This window comes from Aplysia californica, unplaced genomic scaffold, assembly GCF_000002075.1.
Source record: "Aplysia californica isolate F4 #8 unplaced genomic scaffold, AplCal3.0 scaffold00242, whole genome shotgun sequence".
Taxonomy (NCBI): Eukaryota; Metazoa; Mollusca; class Gastropoda; order Aplysiida; family Aplysiidae; genus Aplysia; species Aplysia californica.
In genome coordinates, this window is record NW_004797512.1 from 260,332 (window position 1) to 261,996 (window position 1,665).

At 48.5% G+C, this 1,665-nt stretch overlaps 1 protein-coding gene across 1 annotated transcript in view; it reads right to left on the minus strand.

The window, feature by feature from the left end:
• Positions 1-563: 563 nt before the first annotated feature.
• Positions 564-1,665, minus strand: part of LOC101850009 (neuromedin-U receptor 2) — a gene marked incomplete in the record, with an annotated part of 48,461 nt that continues 47,359 nt past the window's right edge. The window contains 1 exon segment of the mRNA XM_005100267.3: positions 564-1,522. Within this exon segment, the coding sequence (XP_005100324.3) occupies positions 779-1,522 (744 nt within the window).

Below are 1,665 nucleotides of genomic sequence, written 5' to 3' on the forward strand. Positions count from 1 at the left end.
TTTGGGCAGATAGGTGAATGGACAGATGGACACATAAAAGGTTTAATCGATAGATGTGTTAATTCATGCGTTCATGCTCTCAGGCATTCAAGTGATATATGATTTTTTTAAAATCAGTTTTGTCTGCATTTATTCATGCATTAACGCACGTATCGATTCAACCGTCTATCTATTCATAGATCCATTCCTATGTGTCCATTACCCTCCCGTTCGCCCAGCCATCCATCTACAAACACTTCACGCACACAGCTGCTGAGTTATCAATCACAACAACATGTATCCATAGGAAATAACGTAAACAAAATTGAAGTACAAGCAGGCAGGTGCATACTCGGGTGAGACTTACTCAAATAACCGTATCTGTATGACGTGTTTGTATATATGTGTGTGTGTGTGTGTGTGTGTGTGTGTGTGTTTATGTATGTGTGTGTGTGTTTGTGTGTGTGTGTGTGTGTGTGAGAGAGAGAGAGAGAGAGAGAGAGAAATAGAGAGAGAGAGAGCATGTGCGTGTCTGTATGTATGTGTGTGTGTGTGTGTGTGTGTGTGTGTATGTGTGTGTGTGTGTGTGTGTGTGTGCGTGCGTGTGTGTGAGTATCTGTGTGTGTGTGAGTGTGTGTGTGAGTGTCTCTCTGTTACAGCGAGAATGGCATTTTTAGCATAACTTTCTGTCTGCATCTTTCACTCTGCGTATAATCAATCGTCTGTTTGTCCGTTGGTCCGTCAGTCTGTTCAACCAGTAGATGAAAACGTCAGTGTTAGTGTGCGCGCGGTGCCCACCTCAACCCGGCAGACACCGTAAATGCACTAGGTCAGAGAGCACTTGTCTGAGGTATTTGGAGAAGTTTTTACTGATGATCACGAAGATCCAGAACTTGATGGCGTGATGGAGATAGCTAACATACTGAAGGCTCAACTGGATAAACGCTTCGGAGTACGTCAAGATGGTGTTCCCACTCTCTAGCTGGCGAATCAGATAGTAGAGCCGTGACACGTGACTGGGCGCGTTCATCACGATATACGAGACAGACAGCGCCAGCAGCATCTTAGCAACCCTGACCCTAGGGCTTTTCCTCGTCACTTGCTTCCTTGTTTCCCCAACCGTCCGCAGCTTGCCTCCGTCCAACATGGGCAGCGAGCTCAGACGTTTCCGCCAGCGCGTAGAGCGCAGGATGGACAACGCGATGGGCAGCAGCATCCCGGATATGGCGAGGAGTGGGATGAGCAGAGTAACCACCGAGTCTATGTAGGTCAAGGCCTGGAGAACCTCCATAAGCTCGTCCCGCTGGGAGCAGTGCCAGATTCCTGGTGGCTCGATATACGCGACCTCGGTGGCGAAGGCCGTGACGGCGTACAGAGACAGGGACAGCACTAGGATGGCGCTCACCACGGTCACCGCCCGTTTGCGCGTGCACATGACCCGGAACTGGGTGGGCTGACATATGGTGATGTAGTTCTCCACCGTCACACACACGACGTACCACACGGACAGGAAGCTGAACACGTAGGTGAAGAACACCAGAGCCTGGGGGAGGGACAGAAATACCTTGTTAGCGCCCAAACAACCATGGTGATGAGTGTGTGTAGGAGGTTATTAACACTGTCACCATTATCTTTTTTTATAAGAGGTTGAAGAAGAAGAAGAAGAAGAAGAAGAAGAAGAAGAAT